This window comes from Ovis canadensis, chromosome 4 (genome assembly GCF_042477335.2).
Source record: "Ovis canadensis isolate MfBH-ARS-UI-01 breed Bighorn chromosome 4, ARS-UI_OviCan_v2, whole genome shotgun sequence".
NCBI lineage: Eukaryota > Metazoa > Chordata > Mammalia > Artiodactyla > Bovidae > Ovis > Ovis canadensis.
Window position 1 is genome coordinate 117,567,554 of NC_091248.1, and position 20,905 is coordinate 117,588,458.

At 38.0% G+C, this 20,905-nt stretch overlaps 1 protein-coding gene across 4 annotated transcripts in view; it reads left to right on the forward strand.

Moving 5' to 3' along the window:
- Nucleotides 1-17,774, forward strand: part of IFT56 (intraflagellar transport 56) — a 39,547-nt gene extending 21,773 nt beyond the window's left edge. For 2 of the 4 annotated variants that reach the window (XM_069588494.1, XM_069588497.1), the window contains exons 9-18: nt 1,368-1,470; nt 2,791-2,846; nt 4,083-4,136; nt 5,200-5,263; nt 6,715-6,803; nt 7,018-7,101; nt 8,820-8,889; nt 9,708-9,814; nt 14,012-14,145; nt 15,499-17,774. In XM_069588494.1, coding sequence (XP_069444595.1) covers nt 1,368-1,470; nt 2,791-2,846; nt 4,083-4,136; nt 5,200-5,263; nt 6,715-6,803; nt 7,018-7,101; nt 8,820-8,889; nt 9,708-9,814; nt 14,012-14,145; nt 15,499-15,610 — 873 coding nt within the window. In that variant the 3' untranslated portion in view covers nt 15,611-17,774. Of the gene's footprint in view, nt 1-1,367; nt 1,471-2,790; nt 2,847-4,082; nt 4,137-5,199; nt 5,264-6,714; nt 6,804-7,017; nt 7,102-8,819; nt 8,890-9,707; nt 9,815-12,976; nt 13,882-14,011; nt 14,146-15,498 lie in introns of those variants that run through there. The other 2 variants (XM_069588496.1, XM_069588495.1) reach the window with 2 other exon arrangements.
- Nucleotides 17,775-20,905: the final 3,131 nt, after the last annotated feature.

A 20,905-nucleotide genomic window follows, 5' to 3' on the forward strand; every position in this document is an offset into this window, starting at 1 on the left:
GGAAAGTCTATTGGATTTGGTCAAAGGGGTTGATATTTGTGACTTGTAGAATGGGTTTATTAGTGTGCAGAGAGCAGCAGCAAGTTTTCTGGGAGGTTAAGGAGAGGAAGAGAGGAAGCTGAAACAGCAAACCACTTACTTTTCAACTGTGGCATTGAAAAAAGGAGAAAAAGTACAATGCTCTTCAGAGGGAACAGTGGCACCAAGTGAAGTGAAGATTTTTCAAGAGAGTAGAAACCTTTGTGCATATTTAAAGTTGAGAAGTGGACCAGGATTAATGAAATAGAATATTACTGCAGAAACAAGATCCAAATGGAGTTAAAATCATGACATCAAAGAAGACAATTGTAGGAATTAATCTTGGCAAGGGAAGGGAACATCTTAGACAAGGAGAACCAAAAAAAATGACCAGATGGATATTTTGATATAGAAAGAAGAGACTAGGTAGTTTATGCCCGATTGCCTTGATTTCTGTATATTTATTTGTGAAATAATTTACTATGTGTCAGATACTGTGCTAGGCTGTGGGTACAAAACAGCATGTAAAACCATCCTTTCATGGATGGTGTTTTTGTTTTAGCCATCCTCTGTAGCTTTTATTACCATATGACAGCATACTTAAGCTTGCTCTTTGAAGGTCTCTCCCCATTTGAGTACAGACTATATACTATAGACAGGACTATATACTATAGTATAACTATAGTATAAGTCAGACAGGAGAAGGACTTTTTCCTGGTGTAGCCCTGGTATTACAATACCAGGCATTTGGTGGGTGTTAATGAATATTTACTAATATTTTAATAAAACAAAATATAACCTACGATATGCCATGCATGTAGCCCACTTTAACTTATTTCATTCTTATGATAACTCTGAAAGGTGGACATTACTAATGCCATTTAGAGATGAGGAAATGATCTCAGAAGGATTTCATAAATTCCTTCATAGAGTTTTTAATGTAGAATATCTGTCTAGAAAAAAGTTTCATTAATTATTGGGTACTTTAAGAGTTTAGTATAGTTCTTATGAGGAGAAAAGGAAATATATGCAATAGGGCTATGCCTTTATTCTATTTCTTACATTTAGGATGACTTTTTTCTGGCCGTGAAGCATGTGGGACTTAGTGACCCCAAAAAAGATCAAATCCATAGCCCCTACACTGAAGCACAGTCTTAACCACTTGACTGCCAGAGAAGTCCCTAGGATGCCTTTTTTTTTTTAATGAGATCAAGGTCATGTGTGTATAGAGAAAGCTTCAAAAATATATTCGTCCCTCCAAAGAGTAACTGTTGAGCCAGCTCCGTGTGTATTTCCACCAATAAACATACTCGTATTTGCTGCCATAATAACGGCTTTTCTCTCTTTAGGTAGTTTTCCGAGGAGGAGAAGGGGCTTTGCAGGTTTTGCCTCCCCTGGTTGATGTCATTCCTGAAGCTAGGCTAAACTTAGTGATTTACTATCTTCGTCAAGGTAAGAGAAATGTGTCTTGATCTTGCCTGTGTAAGACATTTTAGAACATTTACTCTCCAACTAAACTACTTGCTTAACCTTTAAAATCACTTCATAATACTGCCAAAAATATATTTGTAGCAGGTTCACAGGACAGAGCAAATTTATTGATATTTATTTGTTGTGCCTTTTCTCTTTATCTCCTCTTTCCTCTTCTGTTGCTTCCAATCTCTCGCCCATTCTGGTTTTTTTCTTTTCCTCTTATTTTTCTGCCCTTTGTCCTCTATTCATTTCATTTCAGGTTTTCTGTTTTTCCTTTCCCTTCCTCATTTCTTCTTTTCTGTGTGTTCCTCGGTGTGTAATGTCCATCTACAGTTCCTTGTGTCTTTTCTTTCTCATCATTAACTTTTTTATTTGCTCTAATTATCTGTCTTTCTGTTTCCTTGTGCCCCCAGCTTCTGCGAAATATAAAGATGAGAAGTGAGCATGGTATTTGTTGCCCCTAAGTAAGGATAAATTGGAGGCACAGGCCCAAGCAGTGTGTTGTCTCACAGTTGTGAGCACAGGGTGGGAGCTCCCACGCAGGGGTGCTGGCAGTCTGTCATAGGCCTCAGACTAAGTGTGGGCCGTTTAAGGTGCATGGTAGGAACCAACCAGACAACATCCTCATCAAGGGAAATGTGAAGTGTTTATTAACAGGAGACCATGAACTTGCAAATAGTTCTCTCCCATTTGATACATCAGCACAAAGAAATAAGCTTTTGGACAAGAATTAAAGAAACACCTTATATATTTTATAAACTAATTTTTATTCTAAGAACTTTCAAACATAAACAAAATAAAAGTTAATAGTATGAACACCCAAATAATAACCCCAGATACAATAGTCTTGTAGATATTGCCAGTCTTTCTTCATTTATCCTCCCTCTTCCAGTTTTGTTGTGAAATATTTTAAAGCGAGTCCCAGCCTTTGTGTCATTTTACTCCTATGTACTTTATATATATATATATATATATATATATATATATATATGCACACACACACACATATATATATTTTAAAATGGATGTTTTTCTTATATAATTACAATGCCATACGCATATACTTCCCTGTTCCTTATTTTTAGCTTGAACCCTTAAGTGCTTCGTGGCTTAATACAGGTTTCCTACAGATATTTGGTTATCTACTACTAAGCATTGAACTTGATGGAGAGTTAAGAGACAGGAAAAGCAAATCATACTTCTCATCAATATTTGAAGGACCTTATCATTTGGGGTAACTGTTTCAGAAAAGTTTGCTAGGATACAGACTAATATGGCTACTTATTTCTTATATTTCAGATGATGTACAGGAGGCTTATAACTTAATTAAGGATCTGGAACCTACTACTCCTCAGGTAATTGACAATGTGTTACATTTTTACTAACCAAGTTCTGCTGAAGGTGGAATTTCTGTTGAAAGGTAGTTGGAAGGCATATTGGGGAAGATTCCTGCTTGTAGACTCTCAGGAAAGTTTGTGTATGTTGATCTGGGAATATTACATGAGACTTTTGATATGAGAGTCAATATTCTGGGCTTTTTTGACATTTGTAAACTCCCATAAATATGGTCATTTCCTCAAAAGGGTTGAGGTTTGAAAACGCTGAAATCTAGAATTCTGATGAAACGAGACATGGAAACATGTCACCGGTATGACTGTCTGTACTGTGCCTTTGTCCCCTGCTGCTTGCTCACTCCTTGAATGCTGGCACTGTGTTAGTATTGTGTCTCCGGTGATATGAACGCTAAGCATGTACTAGGCGTCCCACTCATTGAGTGAAAGACTGAAAAATACTTCCAGATCTAAGTTGGTATATTTCTCAAGTGTATTAGAAGCTTCAGCATCTTTTGTTTTATTCTTTTTAAGAGCTGTCTTAAATAAAAATAGTACTCACATAAAAATCAGAATTCCCTGGTGATCCAGTCATTAGGACTCCATACTTCCACTGCAGGGGATACTGGTTTGATCTCTGTTCAGGGAACTAAGATCCTGTGTGATACAAAAAAATGAAAAATTCATAAAGCTAAGGAGAGTATCTGTTAAAGAACAGAACCAAGTCTGAAGGGGATACAGATAAGGACTCAGGACTCCAAAATGAGAATACCTTACAAATGAGAGTCAGAGGATTATTGTTATTAATTAATTTATTTATTTTTGAGGAAAGGAATCACTAGCAAAGGAAGGTTATTATATCATTGGAAAAGGAAAATTATATGTGTATGTGTGTGTGATATAGTCACAGAGAATGGCAGTGGCTGATAAAGTGTAAAAATTATTACATAAAATTTTATGGTTAATTTTTCCACTGAATTGAAATAAAAACAAAACTCCTATGCATGTCCACTGAGTTTTTCTGCTTATGATTGAGAATTTACAAATATGATTAATTCTGTTATATGAATACTTTCCTGAGAGCCAAATGAAAGTCTCCTAATTCTTTTATTCTTACCAGGGATAGAACAGAGCAAAGTGACTTTGGGTAACTTTTGATAATATATATAAAGCATTGAGTTGATGCAAATGATTTTTTTGAGAGATATCTGTTAGTTTTTTGTTCCTTTTAAATTAATTACTGATATTGCACATTTCCAGGAGTATATCCTCAAAGGAGTGGTCAATGCAGCCCTTGGCCAGGAAATGTGTTCGGTGAGTATAAAACCACTGGTATCTATAGTTTGTGAAGTTACAATGTGTGGAAAAAATAAAAATGAATGTCAGAGTTCACCTAGTAATGACCTTACAAATAGGCTCCTCTGCAGTTCCTTTTATTTCTCCATATCCACCAATCCAGATTACATTGTGACAGAATTCTGTGTTATTTGAAGACAGAAAAAGGGAATTCCCTGGTGGTCCTGTGGTTAGGACTTGGCGCTCTCATTGCCAAGGGCCCAGGTTCAATCCCTGGATGGAGAACAAGATCCCACAAACCATGTGGCTTGTCCAAAAAATAAAGCAGAATCGAATAAAGACTGAAAAAAAAAAAAAGAAAGCTATAGGCTTAAGAGTTACTGCTTTCTAAGGGGGAAAAAAAGCCCAATTGTTGAACAATGTGTTTATCTAGTAACAATAGCAAATCATTGCAAAACTTCATTTTTACTTTCACTGACTTTTTTTTAACCTTGCATACCTCTGAGCTATAATTTTGGCATCTGTAAAATGAGAATAATTGTTTCTTCGGGAAAGTTTTTTATAAATACAAAACACTAACTAAAATTAAGCTCTTATTCACCTGAATATGGCATAGTAGGTTCTTTTTGGAATGAAATGGGATGTAAATAAATCTTTTTATCTCCAGCTCCCTCCAAATTGCCTCAAATAGGCAGTAAATAGCTATTGAATAAATTAATGATTTTACTAAGTTACTCCTTGTTTTAGCCACAGCTCCTACCACAAGGTCTGATATATGATAAAAGCAATAAATATTTGTTAAATGAATGAATGAATGAGTTCATTTAATGAAGGTACTTTTAAGATAGAATTTGGGAATTGAATTTTTTTTTCCTCCTCTTTTCTATCTGATCTTAACTAGATTTTAATTCAATTACAGATTGTCACTTTCTAGTTGGTGATGCTAATAAAAGTTAGTACTGCTGATTTGAGGAGAATTTAAAATTTGTTAAATCCTGACAGATATGTTGAAACCATAAAGTGTAATACAAATGATGTATTTTCAGTTCATTCCTCTTATCAGCTCTGCTTGGTTTTTTAGAGGGATCATATGAAAATTGCCCAGCAGTTCTTCCAGTTGGTGGGAGGATCAGCTAGCGAATGTGGTATGTTTGAATCTGTACATGTGAGCACGATTTATCACTGGAGTTGGTCGTATATTGACTGGTGAAGTTTGATTCTGTATCCAGGGATATATCTGTTAGGTTTCCCATTGTAAAGCAGGAACCCAGACGCAGGAGAGAATATTAGATTAGCCCTTCTTAACAGCTCAGCTAAAATGGGATGAGAGGATATATAAACAGAGGAGAATAAATATATTCTGTAGTTCATAAGAGTTTTAAATATCTGATTCTGTTTTTTATTTGAAATGTTCACTTTGATTTCTCAAGAGCTCTTTAGGTATAAAGCTTTTGTCATGCTGTAGATATTTTTTCAGAAGGTCATTTGCTTTTAATTTTGCCTATGGTATTTTTCCCATATAAAAACATTTAAATCTTATTTCTCTTTTCTATAATGATTTATTTTATGGGCACCAAGCTTAGAAAATGCTTTTTTATTCCTGAAGTTATGTAATATTCACCTATATTTTGCCAGTAGTTTTGTGGCTTCATTTTTGTTTTTAAACTATTGATCTCATCACTCAAGATTCAGTGTAAGTTTTGAAAAAGGCATCTAAAAAGGACTGATAGTTAGCCAGTATAAAACAGTATGGCTGGCTGTACCTGTTTTCAATGGCTGGCATCTATTCTGACAAATAGTATTCATGCTGAAGTGATTATTAAATATTCTGATCACCGCTGGGGATTCATTTTCTTTCAAATGTTTCACCAAAACCATTTATTGGGTCATATTTTCTTTCCCCATTTCACTTCATTCTTACAACAAAAATTTATTGAGGTGTTAGGGATACAGCAGTAAACAAAACCAGGCAATTCCCCCACCCTTGTGCAGTGTTCAGTCTAGAGAGAACAAACTATAGACATAAGAAATAGATTATACAGTGTATCTGACTGCGATAAGTGTTACAGAGGAAAAAAACTGAACAGAGGAAGGAGGATCAGGAGTGACCGTGGCGAAGGTAGGGTATTACACGAATCCTCTGCCACTTCAAATAGGAATCTGTTATCAGACAAGTTGGTCAGAATCAGGATCAGATGGTTCCATGGCCAAATATTTCTCCATTTGAGATCAGAAGTGTTAGGTTGTCTTAGATGAGTAATGATGAGTACTAATTCATATTCATTGAATGTGCAGGTGTTGGAGCTGAACGAGAGAATCAAAGCCCTGGAAAAAAGACCTAGGGAAAACTGTAGGCCGAAGGACACATGCTCATGTGGGACTCAGAGTTAACCGCAGGGGAGACTGTTGGTCATTCTTGAGTACTGTGACTTCCATATGCCGAGGTTCTATCCACTAAGCAGAATGTAACTTCAGAATCTAGAAAGATGTCTTGGAATACATTTCTTATTGCTAAATTATAAAATAACTCACATTTCAGCTAAAGAGAACTTTTAGTTTCATGAATGCACCTGATTTTTTTCCCATTCCATTTCAGATACAATACCAGGAAGGCAGTGCATGGCTTCCTGTTTCTTCCTGCTTAAGCAGTTTGATGATGTCTTGATTTACCTCAACTCATTTAAGGTCAGTGTAGAGTTTTCTAGGTGATTTTGTATACAAAATACTCTATATAATATGTCACAGATAAGATACTTTTGGAGATGACCCTTTTACTGTGGGAGTAATAGTGGTATCAGTTAATTCCTCAAAATTATTTTTGTATTTATCTGGTATAACTGTTGTTTTTATATTTTATATGTTAAAGCTCAATGTGACCTGTTCTTGGGATGTTTTTCAGAGTTACTTCTATAATGATGACATCTTTAACTTTAATTATGCCCAAGCCAAAGCTGCAACTGGTAATACCAGTGAGGGTGAAGAGGTAGGTACCTGCTTTTGAAGACTTTTGAATGATTCTATCTAAAAACATTATCTTTTTCTCATGGAAATACATGTTTAAAGCTAAAGGATTATTGAAAGTTCCATTGTTCTTAGGTTACATTAAAAAGTACAATATAAATAAACACATAGATTATGACCATATTCATGTTTTCCTTTTTTGGATAAATTTTATGGGGCTTCCCAGGTTGTGCTGGTGGTAAAGAACCCGCCTGTCAGTTCAGGAGACATAAGAGATGCGGGTTTCAATCCCTGGGTGGGGAAGATCCCCTGGAGATGGAAATGGCAACCCACTCCAGTATTCCTTCCTGGAAAGTCGCATGGACAGAGGAGCCTGGCGGGCTACAGTCCATATTGACAGACATACATGTATAAACACATTCATATTTTCCTTTTTTGGATAAATTTTATAGACATAACATACATGGAGAAAAGTATACAAATCAAAGTACACAGCTTGATGAATTTTTAAAGTGAACATACATACCCAAATAGTCAGCACCCAGATAATAGAATTTTATCATAACCTGGGGAACCTTCTCATCCCCTTTTGGAGTCAGTCCCTTTCCCACAAGGCTAACCACTATCTTGATATCTAACTTCATAGATTAATTATCCAAATGATTCAAAATATTTCAGTTGAGTTACTTAATTCAGTTTTGTTATTATTCAACAAATAACTCAACTTATTATTATTGAAATTCTAAGTGTTTTCCAATTTCCATCGTGTTTAGAAATTATCTTTTTATTATCTTTAACTGTGAGTTATTTTAAAACATGTTTCATGATTTTCAAGTGTGTATGTTATCTTTTCCAGGTTTTTTTTATTATTAATATATTTTTTATTGAAGAATAATTGCCTTACAGAATTTTGCTGTTTTTGGTCAAACCTCAACATGAATCAGGAGGGGAAATATATATATCCAGGTTATTTTGATTTCTAACTTAATTGTATTGTGGTCATAGAGTGTGTCTGTATAACACGAATCCTTTAAAATCTGTTAAGACTTGCTTTAATGCCCAGTAGCATCTGCAGTTGTTAATTATTCTGTTCAAATCTTCTGTATCATTACTAACCTCATGTCACCTTATGATATCAATAACTGAGTGCTCGTCCTTAGTCACTAAGTTGTGACTGACTCTTTGCAATCCCATGGACTGTAGCCCATGTTCCTCTGTCCATGGGATTCTCCAGGCAAGAATACTGGAGTGGGTTGCCATTTCCTTCTCCAGGGGACCTTCCCAACCCAGGGATCGAACCCTTCTTCATTGGTAGGAGGATTCTTTACCACTGAGACACCAGGGAAGCCCTCAATAATTGAGATGGTAGTTTAGTCACCAAGTCATGTCTGACTTTTGCAACCCCATGGACTGTAGCCTGCTAGGCCTCCTCTGTCCATGGGATTCTCCAGGCAAGAATACTGGAGTGGGTTGCCATTTGCTTCTCCAGGGGATCTTCCCAACCCAGGAATCAAACCCAGGTCTCCTACATTGCAGGCAGATTCTTTACTGACTGAGCTATGAGGAAAGCCTCAATAACTGAGAGAAATGTGTTAAAAATCACAATTTTATCCTTCACTTTTCTCAGCAGCCTGTGTAGAATTTGGTCATTATAATGCTCATTAGTCTAAGGCAAGCTGCTGTGGATATTTTTACTATAAAAGCTTCTGTATGTTTGTTCCCTTTTCCTTCCTCTTGCAGGTTTTCCTTTTAATCCAAAGTGAGAAGATGAAAAATGACTACATTTACCTCAGTTGGTTAGCTCGGTGCTGTGAGTCTTCTTTTAAACATTATAGAGGAATCTTCCTTTTATTGAGCGTTTTCTGATTTTGTCTTGTAGAATGGTTAAACTCTGAGATTGTGTTGTTAGTGCTGCTCAGTAGAGGTGGCCATGTATGCGTATGTATACAAGTGTGCCCTGCGGTTAGTTCTTCCATATGGCCGTGACCTAGCACCAGCAGTCCAAAAGATGCCAAGTTCTTTCTTTAGCGTATTTCGGCTTCCAGAGTCTCAGTTTACTTTGCTTTTGTTTTTTGCTAAATGATATTGTTATGTTAATTTTACCTTTTCACTATGGTGCAGGCCTGAAAAGTAGTAAAATGTCAAAAACATAATTTTCGTGTGCTATATATATGTATATATACAGCCTATCATCTCTGTCTGTCTTTCTCTCTCCAGTGTTTTTTCTTGTTCCTTTTTTTCACTTGGATTTAAAATGTTCACTAAGTTTTTGATGTCTTAGGAAATTTTAGCAATTAGATCTTCTAAGTGAGGCTGAAACTTTATTAGTGGGATTGAATGAATGATAGATGACTTTTTAAGCAGATGAGCAACGTGAGAACTACTGAAAATCAACTCAGTCTAAAAAGACATACTTACCTGAAGCCTAACAAGTATTTTAAGCACTGCATATAGAGTCCTGATGGGGAACCAGTTTAATGCCAACATTGCAAGCTTTCCATGTAAAATGTTCACTGTTTACTATTACTTACTATGTTTCTAACATAAAACCAAATCCATAGACTAGCAAGATGCAGAAGTATACTTCTTGTACATTTAGAAAACGTAAATCTTTGTTTCTCTTTGTAGACATTATGAATAAGAAGCCAAGACTAGCCTGGGAGCTTTATCTCAAGATGGAAACCTCTGGCGAGTCCTTTAGCCTCCTGCAGCTCATTGCTAATGACTGCTACAAGGTGAGTCTGAGTGAAATCTAAGGGGAAGGTGAAGATCAGTATCACGCTGGTGCATTGACTAAATGTTAGGGGAAAGTGTCCTAGAGACTAAATGGTCATAGGTTGGAGAATCTACATAGTGATATCAGAAATGTCATCCCTTTTATAAATGAACTGAACTCAGAGATAGGCAGGATTTTATGTGTATGTAAAACATGTATACATATAAATGAAACGTGAAAATCATATGTACGGAAATAGTGGTTTAGAGAGGAGGTTTTAGATTTCTAAAGGCTATGACTCTTTAGGTATCATGCAGGTAGAGATAGTCATCTCGTAGTTGGAAGTTTGGTTCTGAAGCTCAAGAATGATGGCCTCTGGACTTCCCTGATGGTCCAGTGGTTATGAATGTGCCTGCCAGTGCAGAGGACATGGATTCGATCCTGGTCTGGGAAGACTCCACATCTGCAGGGCAGCTAAGCCCGGCTGCCACAACTACTGACCCTACCAGCTAAAACACCTGAAGCCAGCTTGCCTAGAGCCAGTGCTCCACAACAGGAGGAGCCATCGCAATGAGAAACTGGCCCACTGCAGCTAGAGAGTAGCCGCTGCTCATGCATAGGAATGGAGACCCAATCCAGCCCAAAGTAAACAAATTAGAAAAAACAGCAATGTCCTCTGACATTGAGAGACAGATTTGGAGAAATCACCTCTTCACTAGTAATGCTGCTGCTGCTGCTGCTAAGTCGCTTCAGTCGTGTCCGACTCTGTGCGGCGCCATAGACAGCAGCCCACTAGGCTCCTCTGTCCCTGGGATTCTCCAGGCAAGAACACTGGAGTGGGTTGCCATTTCCTTTTCCAGTGCATGAAAGTGAAAAGTGAAAGTGAAGTCGCTCAGTTGTGCCCGGCTCTTAGCAACCCAATCGACTGCAGCCTACCAGGCTCCTCCGTCCATGGGATTTCCAGGCAAGAGTACTGGAGTGGGTTGCCATTGCCTTCTCCGTCAATAGTAATAGATGCCCTGAAAAACAGTGAAATTTCCCAGATAAGGAAGTCAAGTAAGAAGAATAAAGAGTTGCAAACCAAACCTTTGGGAAACCTTGGTGTAAATAGTAGACAGGAAGGACAAGGGAACCAGAAAAAGTGGAGTCAGATTTAGTAAAAGAGGAGCTTTGTGTGTGTGTCTATGTGTGTGTGTAGGGAGTTGGAAAGACAGGGAAGAATTTGGGACCCTATCCTATAGATTAAAAGCTTTTTACAAAACTAACCTCAAATTCTGAAAACTATTTGGTGAATATTTCTTCCTGTTCAAAAGACAGGAAAACATTAGGTAAAGAGAGTCTAGTATCAACTTAATCAATAATAGCTCATTTCAAAGTGAATCATTACAAAAATAAAGTGAATCACCATCAATGGAAAAGGTTTTTAAAAATAGGAAACTTGAAAGTGTTTAATAGAACTTAGTGGATGGCAATGATATTAAGTGAGTTAGAGAAGGCAGAGGGAAAGAAAACACTGAAAGACAGGAATTTAGTTCAATTTTAAATGTATAAAATCTGAAGTGTGTTTGGGGCTCCCAGGTAGAGATATTATAGTAGGAAATACGCAGGGTGAACCCAGAGCTCAGGAATGCATGTGAAAGGTTTGGATTGGAGATGTGACTTCAGAAGTCAACAGAAGGTAATGGTGGCGGTGGTGGTGGTAGCCGCAGAGTATTGGGAAAGAATGAGAGTAACCAGTGACTGGGGTGAGGAACCACGTGGAACACCAGTCACTATTTAAGGGATATAAACAGAGGAGTCAGTAAAAGAGATAGATGATGAGGATGAACAGAAGGGAAAGAAAAGAACCAGAAGAGAGAGAAAAAAAGCATTTTTCCTTACTCTTTTTCTTGTTCCTATTTTATCAAATGCCATGGAAGGAAGATGTCAAATCTGCAGCTACATTGAATTGCATGAGGCCTGAGAAAACACTACTAGGTACATTAGAAAATTGGATTAGGAAACAGATTCAGTGAGAATAACATAACCCATAATCTTTAAAAAACTGATAAATGATTTCATATGTATACGTACATATATAAAGCATTCTTGAAATGACAAAATTACAGAGATGTGGGAAAAAACTGATGGTTGCCAGAGGTTAGGAATGGTCAGCTGGGAGGCACAGCTTTGTGGTGATGTACTAGTTCTGTCTTGATAGGGGTGGTGGTTACATGAGTCTGACACACTTGATTAAATAGCAGAAATGTTTACATACGTTGTAGTGATGTCAGTTTCCTGGGTTTGATGTTCCGTGGGACCACTCTGTACTATCTTTGTAACTTCCCGTCAGTTTAAAATTATTCCAAAATAAAAAGGCTTTAGCAAATGACCCAACTAGGGCTATATCCAACAATATAGATAAGTTGTAAAAACATATACAAAGATACAAAATAATATTTACAGCATTATTTCATATAGTTAACATACTAAGAGGCAGCACTCAATTATGTTGTCTCAACGTATATACAAAGCTGATACAACTATACAGTCAAAGAAATGATGCCTGTAAGACTCAGACTAATAGTTATGAAAATAGGGGAAAAGCGGGCTGTGGTGTAGAAGTGAAACACAGAGCTTTGGTTTTGCTATCAGTGTTTTGTTTCTTCACATGGGTGGTAGTTACACTTGTATTGACATTATAGTCATTAAACTGTGCATGTATGTTTCTCACATCATTTGGTGTGTTTCTTTACCAAAAAAAAAAAATATATATATATATATATATTTTAAGTGAACATAGGAAGAAGGATTAACCTTGAAAAGGAATAAGAACACTTCTTTCTGTGAGATAGGCAGAATAATGAAGTATAATTTGAATGGAAGGCAGGAAATTTGTGTCTTCCCTATGAAGTAGAGAAAAAAGCTAAGCTAAGAATACAATAGAGATCTTAAGGAAATTGGAAAGGTTTAGAGCAACAGTTTATGGAAAAGGAGAAGTAATTAAACCACCCTAAATAAGGGAGGATTTCACAGTAACTTGAAGACTTCAGTGAAATTGGTAACCCTATATATTTATGAGACTGCAGCCATGAAATTAAAAGGTGCTTGCTCTTTGGAAGAGAAGCTATGACAAACCTAGACAGCATATTAAAAAGCAGAGACAGCACTTTGCCAACAAAGGTCCATATGGTTTTTCCAGTAGCCATGTACGGATGTGAGAGTTGGACCATAAAGAAGGCTGAGCCCCAAAGAATTGATGCTTTTGAACTGTGGTGCTGGAGAAGACTCTTGAGAGTTCCTTGGACTGCAAGGAGATCAATCCAGTCAATCCTAAGGGAAACCAACCCTGACTAGTCATTGGAAGGACTGATGCTGAAGCTGAAGCTCCAATACTTTGGCCACTTGATGCGAAGAGCTGACTCTTTGGAAAGACTCTGGTGGTGGGAAAGATTGAGGGCAAGAGGAGGAGGGGACGACAGAGGATGAGACGGTTGGATGTTATCACTGACACAAAGGACATGAGTTTGAGCAAACTCCAGGAGAAAGTGAAAGACAGAGAAGTCTGGTGTGTTGCAGTCCATAGGGTCACAAAGAGTTGGACACGACTTCACAACTGAACAACAACAACATCTAAGCAAAATTTAATGATAGCATACTGTACAAGGCCATGGAAGTGTGTAGTGTGTTTGGGAAAGAAATTTGTCAAAAGGAATTAAATATTTAAGAGGTTTGCTGTTTCGGAGTCAGTATACATCTAGGCGTTCTGAGATGACAGGGAAAAGGTCAGGGAAAGATCATCCTCTTGGGTGAAACATGATCAAATTAGCAGAAAATGAATGAAAGTAGTCGGCTATGGTATGTATTGAGGAAACTTGAAAAATAACCAGTTTGGATCAGTTATCGGTGTTTATCCTCACGAACAGAAGAATAGAATTAGAAGAAATGACAAATGTGTTGATTATAGCATAACTTGACTATATGTAGAAGAAATGTCATATTGCTGAAAACTTAATGAAGGTAAGGGGATTTAAACTGAACCCATGTACACAAACTGTGATTTCCCTTCTTGTTTTAATAAGGAATAGAAGTTAATTTGCTAACTAAGAATGTTGTCATTACCCATGCACTTGTTTTATGTACTTATGTAGCTCTGTTTCATGGTATCTTTACATTTAGTTTCATTTTGTGGGATCTTTTGACTACAAGTATTACCACAATACTTTCTTTTATTCAGATGGGCCAGTTTTACTATTCAGCGAAAGCATTTGATGTCTTAGAGAGGCTGGACCCTAATCCTGAATACTGGGAAGGCAAGCGGGGTGCCTGTGTGGGCATATTCCAGATGATCTTGGCTGGGAGGGAACCCAAGTAAGTAGACAGACAAGAGACGCTATTCTGTGCACTTGCTGGTTTCCTGGGGGTGACAATTGTTTTCCTGGGTAATGTCCTCTGAAAACTAAAAATTATACAGTAATCTATAGATTCAATGCAATAAAACGAGTATACTACCCAAAGCAACCTATAGATTCAATGCAATAAAATGAGTATACTACCCAAAGCAACCTATAGATTCAATGCAATAAAATAATGACGTTTTAGAATGATGAATGAAAGTTTAAGTTTTATACTGCCATTTTCACAAGCAATGTCTTTTTCAACCTCTTCTGCTCTTTACTTTGCCTGTTGGGTTTTTTCTTGTGTCTCTTAGTTTAGACCTCAAAGAATTAGAAATGGAGTGAGTGTGGTTAAAAATTAATTTTTTTTTGCCTTCTCATATTTCAGGAAATACTGAGACATTAGACCACACAAAATTACATGGCATATAATTCCATTTGTAATAAAAGTTAAACTACTGAAAACTAAATTCCATTTTCTGAAAGTAATTTCATGGAATGTATTTGTTACTGATATATGATAGAAGATAATGACTATTTTATAAGTAAATAATCTATCAAAAATTAGTTCCTACCTTGTGTATATTTCTAGTACTATTAAGAGTTTAAAAGAATTTGGGTAGTTGAAAGAAGATGCTTGAGGGAAAAGGGGTAAAATATGAGAGAACACTTAGGGAAGAGGATCAGTATGCAGTCATCTATAGATCTGATGATGTAACAGGGAAGATTTGGTATGTATTACTTAAAACATGAGTTTTAATCTTAACTAAATTTAAATAAGTCAGATATAAACATTGCATATTTGCCACATCTTGGTCCTTAATTTTCCCCTCTTCTGTATTTATTAGTGTGTCACTTTTCTTGAAGAGATCATCTACCCCGGCTTTCTGACATTTTCATTTATGGCAGTGACACCCAGTTTGGGGTGATTACCACATTAAACAAAGGAGAACTCTGGGACTCAGTCAAGTTAAGTGACCTGTTAGCACAGAGCTAGAATTTGAACCCAGCTCCTTAATACACACTTTCTATTCTGTCCTACAGAATAACCATAGAAACAGAAATATTTATGTCATATTCAGACAAAAAAAAATATGTGTATATGTGTGTGTGTATGCAAACAAAGAAGACTGAAATTGGTGAGGAGTTCACAGAATTTCCATTTTACTATGGCACCGTAAGAATAGAAAGCTAGGAAGTCTGTGATTGGTTTACGAAAACACAGGAAAAGGACAGGCAGATATGCCGGCCAGAAGGATGTGAAGAACTGTCACAAGTTATTTTAGCTGTTAATTTGCATTCTTGTCCTTCCACACCGTTTCCTCAGAGAGACCCTTCGAGAAGTGCTCCACTTACTGAGAAGCACGGGTAACCCGCAAGTCGAGTACATCGTCCGGATCATGAAGAAATGGGCCAAGGAAAACAGAGTGCCTGTCTAAAACAGCCCCAAGTCCTCCGGAACCCATCACCACTTTGACATAAAACTGGAGATCATTTCCCTCAAGTGTATGTTAGAGACAGGGCTCTGTTTATTGACATCTCCTTCCTTGGTCTCCAAGCCTCTTGATCAGTGACAGGCTAGCTTAGACCAAGCCTCCTGGCTGAGTTAAGAGCTGTAGTCTGGGCTCTGGCTCCCATATGATCCCATGAGCAATAAGACTTTGGACTTGTCCAGTGCCTTTATTCTAAAAATACTCAGAGCACTCTTATGTAATTTACTGACTTTAAGGAGAATGACATAAACTTTTTTTATTTATTAGCATTCCATGGCATTTTCTCCAAGTTGCAATAACAGATGCCTTTACTGCTCAAGGGTCACATCATTTCTGTCATCTTAATTTTAGCTATCTGTGTACATGATCCTGTGTTACTGGGGAAATCCATAAAAAGTTTTGTAATGCATCTCTGAATCTTAGGAGAGCAGAAGTTATAAATAGCTACCTGGTTCTAAGAATGGCAGTAAGACCCTTTATCAAACTGTCCAGGCATTAATAGATAATAGACTTATGGGGTTATTCTTTTGATAGTTGAATTATTGATAATAACATGTTACAGCAGAGTAACATGTATACTGAAGTTTTTAAAAGGTGAGTTCTATATGAAGAAAACTTGTGTGGGACATTTTAAAGATATTCAGCAAACAAAGTATACAGGTCTCATCAGTCACTTCTCCATTATATTTTAGGTAATCTTACTGGTTAGGTTTTCCTTCCTACATCTCACTAAGTAAACATCAATTTTTGAAAGTAGGGCTCCAAAGACTATTTTATTTATTAATGTAATGATAATAGAATATGAATCAGGTCAAGCTCTTTGAGGGATTCCCTAATGGCTGGACTTTGTCCGAAGCGTATTCCAGCTCAATGTTGCTGAGCTCTTACAACACAACTTATACAACCGAGCATTTTTAGGCTCACAACCTATTTTCATAAGATCGACCTACACATTTTATGTACCAGGTTACTTTGTTTCTATATTACATACTTTGTTTCTGCGAGTTGAAAGTAGCAGCATTACAGATACAGAAAGTGCAGAGCCATTCCTATCCAGCAGGAGAACTCAAGGTTGCAATTCCTTGAAGCAGTAAAGACAAGACTTCTATAAGCACTGAGTCAGGTTTTCCACCCCCCACCACCGCCCCCCCCATCCACTGTGGGCGAAGGAGTTGCATAGGATGGAGACGGGAACGTGGCAGAAGTCGGCGCAGCGGAGGTGAGCTCAGTGACGGCAGAGGGTCTTGCCTTCTGGACAGTTATGAGGGTTCTCCCACCTCCACTCAGGAAGATGGCCACAAGTCAAAGCACAAATCAAAATAAACTGGCCCAAATAGCTGAGTTTTGGAAAACAAAGTCACACCACAATTTTTTATGTACAAAAGCTTCTGTTCCTTATTATACTGTTTATGTTTTTTCACTAGTTTGTTCTCAGTATCTAAGTTACTAGGTGGATCAGATCTGGACAGAAACTGCCATAATCTTTAGAGTCCTTGTGATTCTTCCTTACCTCACTCAAAATATTAGGAAACATGACAGTAGAAAAAGACGTATGGGCCTCTTCAGTGGTTCTTGGCAAGAAAATTTGTCTTCCAGTTAGTTGCTGTTATTTTCAAATTTCCTATACTTGGAAAGCTTTTCCACGGATGGCGATTTACTTTTAAATGAGCTCTCGTTGATCTTGACGCTCCAGCTTCTCCCTGCCATTTTTCTGTCTCCTGGAAAAAACAGATATTCCAAAAAGAGCAATTCCCAGAATTTTAGATTAACTTTTTAAAAAGTTTTTATCTATAGAACCAACCTCCCCCACCCCCAAACCCCATAGAGATTAGTTTAGGAGAGATACTACCCAATTCTGTTATTAAGGATAGCTACTTCTGAAGTAGCTTGGCCCCTGGGTGGGTCTCAAGATTGCAGAGTACTGTTGCATGGAGAGGAGAGGGTCCAGGTTTGGGAATAGAGTGGTAATGTGTACAATTCATAGCATCAATGTGCTCTTTTTACTCTGTAGCAGATACTACTTGCAAATGGAAAAAATGTTATTTTTATACTTCCAAAGAATTGTTATGTTCCACTGTAACATATTTAAATTAAAGTTATTATTTGGTTATTTACGGTATTCTGTTAAGTGTGGTGAGTAAGGGCGGTGGGTTTATAATGTGCGTCCTCCCCTTTCTTTCCTGACCTCAGAGTGAAGGGGGAAACACCAAGTTTTACTCTCCACAAGTTACTCTTTCTGAGAAGAGAATAGACAGCCCTAAGAAGCCTTGTCCACTAAGGCTTGTATTTCCTGCTTAGCCATGTTAGGTTTGGCTTTCTACTAAGTCACAGTGCATTCCAGAAGTTCGTTATACAATGTTAACGAACGTTATACAACACTATACAAGTCTCATATGTAGAAAGCTTCCAAATACTTGACTGAATAGTTTAACGTAGTAACTGGAAGAGCAGGGTACTTGTGAGATCTGACCTCATGTATTCTTGTTCCCATCTAATTTTCTTTTCCTTTTGAACTTTTTATTTTGTACTGGGATATAGCCAATAAACAATGATGTGATAGTTTCAGGTGAACAGTGAAGGGACTCAGCCATGGATATACATGTATCCATTCTCCCCCAAACCCTCCCCCCATCCAGGCTGCCACATAACACTGAGCAGAGGTCCCTGTGCTGTACAATAGGTTCTTGTTAGTTATCCATTTTAAATAGAGCAGTACTTGTTTTCTGGTGTGCCAAACATATACTGGGCTTCCCTGGTGGCTCAGACGATAAAGAATTCACCTGGATTGTGGGAGACCTGGGTTTGATCCTTGGGTTGGGAAGATCACCCAGAGGAGGGCATGGTAATCCACTCCAATATTCTTCCCTGGAGAATCCCCATGGACAGAGAAACCTGGCGGACTACAGTCTATGGGGTTGCAAAGAGTTGGACACGACTGAACGGCTAAGCACTGCATAGCACAGCAAGCATATACTAGGTGCTAGAGATGCAGAGAGAAAGCACAATCCTGATCCTTAAGAAACTCAGTCTAAAAGAAGTATACCCACCGAAACACAGTAACATGTGATTGTTGTCTCAATAGGAACAAGCTACTGAGAGAGAAAATAAGGCAGTGGGAATGTTTGTATCCATATATAGGAGACACCTCCTTCCCCATTTGCGAGAAGCAACCAGAATGGATCCTAGAACTCAACAGCTACCAAGACGCCCAGACCTCTGCCATTTGTGTGGCACATGCAATGTATATCCAAGTACACAGAAGCCAAAGGACTGCTTTCCTTCTTCATGGCTTGATACACTTAAAAAGTTTCAAGCTAGTGGGCATTAAATCACAATATCTACTTTCTAACCACAAAAATGAACTTGTGATTTACTTTTGCTGTTATTCAGTCACTAAGTTGTGTATGACTCTGAGACCCCATGGACTGTGGCACGCCTGACCTCTCTGTCCTAGACTTTGAGACACTAGTTCCTAGACTTTGTTCAGACTTGTGTCCATTGAGTCGGTGATGCCATCCAACCATCTCATCCTCTGTCGTCCCCTTCTCCTCCTGCCTTCAACCTTTCCCAGCATTAGAGTCTTTTCCAATGAGTTGGATCTTTGCATCAGATGGCCAAAGGATTGGAGCGTCAGCTTCAGCATCAGTCTTCCAATGACTATTCAGGGTTGATTTCCTTTAGGATTGACTGGTTTGATCTCTTTGCTGTCCAAGGGACTCTCAAGAGTCTTCTCTAGTGTCACAGTTCAAAAGTATCAATTCTTCAGCACTCAGCCTTCTTTATGGACTGACTCTCATATCCATACATGACTACTGGAAAAACTATAGCTTTGAGTATACAGACCTTTGTTGAGAAAGTGATGTCTCTGCTTTTTAATACACTGTCTAATTTTTTCGTAGCTTTTCTTCCAAGTAGCAAGCATCTTTTAATTTCACTGCAGTCACTGTCCACAGTGATTTTGGAGCCCAAGAAAAGAAAATCTGTCATTGTTTCCAGTTATTCCCTTCTATTTGCCATGAGGTGATGAGACCAGATGCTATGATCTTAGTTTTTACTAATTTTAGTGATTTACTAGTTCCTGTATTTATGACTCCCTTAATATGTCTTGCTGCTAAGTCACTTCAGTTGTGTCCGACTCTGTGTGACCCCATAGATGGCAGCCCACCAGGCTCCCCCGTCCCTGGGATTCTCCAGGCAAGAACACTGGAGTGGGTTGCCATTTCCTTCTCCAATGCATGAAAGTGAAAAGTGAAAGTGAAGTTGCTCAGCTGTGTCCGACTCTTCACGACCCCATGGACTGCAGCCTACCAGGCTCCTCCGCCCATGAGATTTTCTAGGCAAGAGTACTGGAGTGGATCGCCATTTGCTAATATGACTTAGATAAATAGGTATCTTTCTTTCTTCTTCATCCTATAAAATACTTCTCAGGTTTGTATGTATTTTATGATAATGTTCAAACAGTCATCTGCTTATTTAGAGATGCTCTCAGAAAAGCAGAGCTGGAGACCTGATGATGTGCCCACAACCTGCCTCGACTCTGGAGGAATATGTGACATGATGAGGCAGCCACACACCAAAAGGATGTGTGAACACAGTCAGCTGATGCATGTGTATTGACTGTGTAGTGTATAGACAACCTTGCACTCTTTTCTGCATCAAACCCCTTCCTTGAAATAAAGTCTAGATGCCAAATACTAAAGGACTACCTTGGTGGTCGGGGCAAAAAGAGAAAAGGAAGCAGACACAGCAGGCCCACCACTCAGGCTACTGAACAAGGCAACACAGTTTACGAACCTCAGATATAGGAAAGCAGGAGGCTGCTAGGTGAACCTCAGGAGAGAGGGCAGTGGGAAACACAGATGTAAGCATCCATACCGCAAATTACAGAAGCATTTGATTTAATTCACCTTTGTGTGTGTGTGTGTATTGATTCATGTATTTATTTGGTCAGTTACTTCTACTATGTTCAAGAAACAATTTGAGATAAATACCAAATAAATATATATACATACATATATATATATAACAAATAGAAGGCATTTAAGAGTAAAAGAAGGAATACCCTGGTGGTCCAGTGGTTAAGATTCCGTGCTTTCACTACAGAGGGTCTGGGTTTGATCCCTGGTCAGGGAACTGAAATCCCATAAGCTATGCAGTCTGGTCAAAAAAAAAAGGAAGGCATGAGTAAAGTTAATACACAAAAATATGTACCAGAATTATGAAAAATGGGCCAGAAATCTA